Source organism: Perkinsus marinus (genome assembly GCF_000006405.1).
Source record: "Perkinsus marinus ATCC 50983 genomic scaffold scf_1104296944144, whole genome shotgun sequence".
NCBI classification, from domain to species: domain Eukaryota; phylum Perkinsozoa; order Perkinsida; family Perkinsidae; genus Perkinsus; species Perkinsus marinus.
This window is the reverse complement of record NW_003211539.1, coordinates 42758-44360: the sequence shown is the minus strand read 5'-3', so window position 1 is coordinate 44360 and position 1603 is coordinate 42758. Positions and strand designations below refer to the sequence as shown.

At 50.0% G+C, this 1603-nt stretch overlaps 1 protein-coding gene across 1 annotated transcript in view; it reads right to left on the bottom strand.

Moving 5' to 3' along the window:
- Positions 1 to 1603, bottom strand: part of Pmar_PMAR027384 (hypothetical protein) — a gene marked incomplete at both ends in the record, with an annotated part of 2946 nt that overhangs the window by 857 nt on the left and 486 nt on the right. Inside the window, 2 exons of the mRNA XM_002780725.1 lie at positions 268 to 1262; positions 1371 to 1591. Coding sequence (XP_002780771.1) covers positions 268 to 1262; positions 1371 to 1591 — 1216 coding nt within the window. The remainder of the gene's footprint in view (positions 1 to 267; positions 1263 to 1370; positions 1592 to 1603) is intronic.

Sequence of the window (1603 nt, the reverse complement as noted above, 5' to 3'; positions counted from 1 at the left end):
ACATAGAATACGCGATTCGTCGAATAAGGAAAATCTTTAGCGCGAGTGATAAGAGCAGTCAACGCATATTCTAGGGCTAGTGTTTCCTTACGAACTATGGAGTATGGCATCGCAGGCAAAGGAACTAGCTTACTGCTGGCGGTGAAAATTCCGCGTGAACTAGCATTGCATATCACATATCCTAAGCCAAACGAACTAGCATCCGCATACAGCACTACTGTGTGAGAGAGGTCGATGAATCTACTGATGGGAGTGCTATCAATTAACCTGTTGAACTGCTGGATGGCCTTGATCGTCTCCTTCGACTGTTGAGCTGTAACTGGATCATCATACTGGAGTCGTTTGGTGTAGCACTCTCGTAGTATCAGCTTGATTGGCAGTAGACACCATGTGAGAATACCAATAACATCGTAAGCTTGATGAAGTAGAGACAGGACATTACGAACCGTCAGCCGTATGGGATCAGTCGCCTCCTCTGACAGCACGGGGACGTTCACCTTCTTGGGCTTTAGTTGATCTCCATCCAGTGCACTCGTCCATATCAGTCCAAAGCCTTCAGCACTCGTATCATCATCACTTCTTTTCTCCTTAACCTCGTTGAAGGTGTGGCCGATTCTAGCAGCGCAGGTCTTCTCGTCTTCTCGTAGAGATGATAGGATAGCCTTCGACTGGGCACCGGTGGTCACATCATCGACGAACTTCACTCGATTGCAGCCGCTCTTCCATAACGTATCCCAACGCATATTCACTGCGCTGTAGGCTTCCTTGACTTGGCACTCGTCATCTTCTGGTGTAGTTGTAGTACGAGCACGTTCATCAAGCCTCTTCAGGACCTCAGCTAGGGCCTTGGCAGTGGGACTCGGACCGTACAACTTCTCCACCGGTAGACCTTGAAGCTCTTCTTCGTTGACCACGTTGTCGACCAGAACCTTCCATATAGGTGTATCTGCAGTGTCGGCACCGTTCAAGAGCTCGTTAGCCGACCTTTCGTTAGCAAGTTCTATTAGGATACCCGTTGTTGTCTGCAACGCCGAAGCAGATGAGCTCGAACCCATGGGGAGACCCCTAAAGTGGTAATGCTGTAGCGTAGCCGACCCGTCCTCGTCCATCTCATAGATCATGAAACCATGAGCTCTCCTTGTAGCCTTTGGAGTTCTGTCGAAGAGGTAGGCGTTCTTCAAGTCGCTCCATGCTACCCATGGGTAGAGACGAGTCGTTGATAGACTGGGCCACGTAGTGGTATCTTGTGGGGGTGGTAGCCTCTGCAACGGGTTGCATCTCCTCCAATCATACACCGGTCGAATGCGAGTAGATCTGTTGCTTCCAGGCTTCTCGACTGGAAAGTGAGGGGTATAGTGGAAGAAGCTTACCTCTGCTGGCGGAATCTTCTCGATATGGCCCAGCTTGTGGTATTGATGGATCACATCGGTGTAGGCCTCTTGAGTCTTCTTCTTCGTGAGACTGGCGAAGAGCTTCCGAGCATGTCTCTCTGCTGCAGCTTTGTTGTTCTCAGACGGAGCTGGCCTGCTAGTCCAGTTGAAGTCGTGTAGAGCTCGATATGTGAAGTTGTTCTCATCGGAGTTCTCTGACTCTACCATCAAGC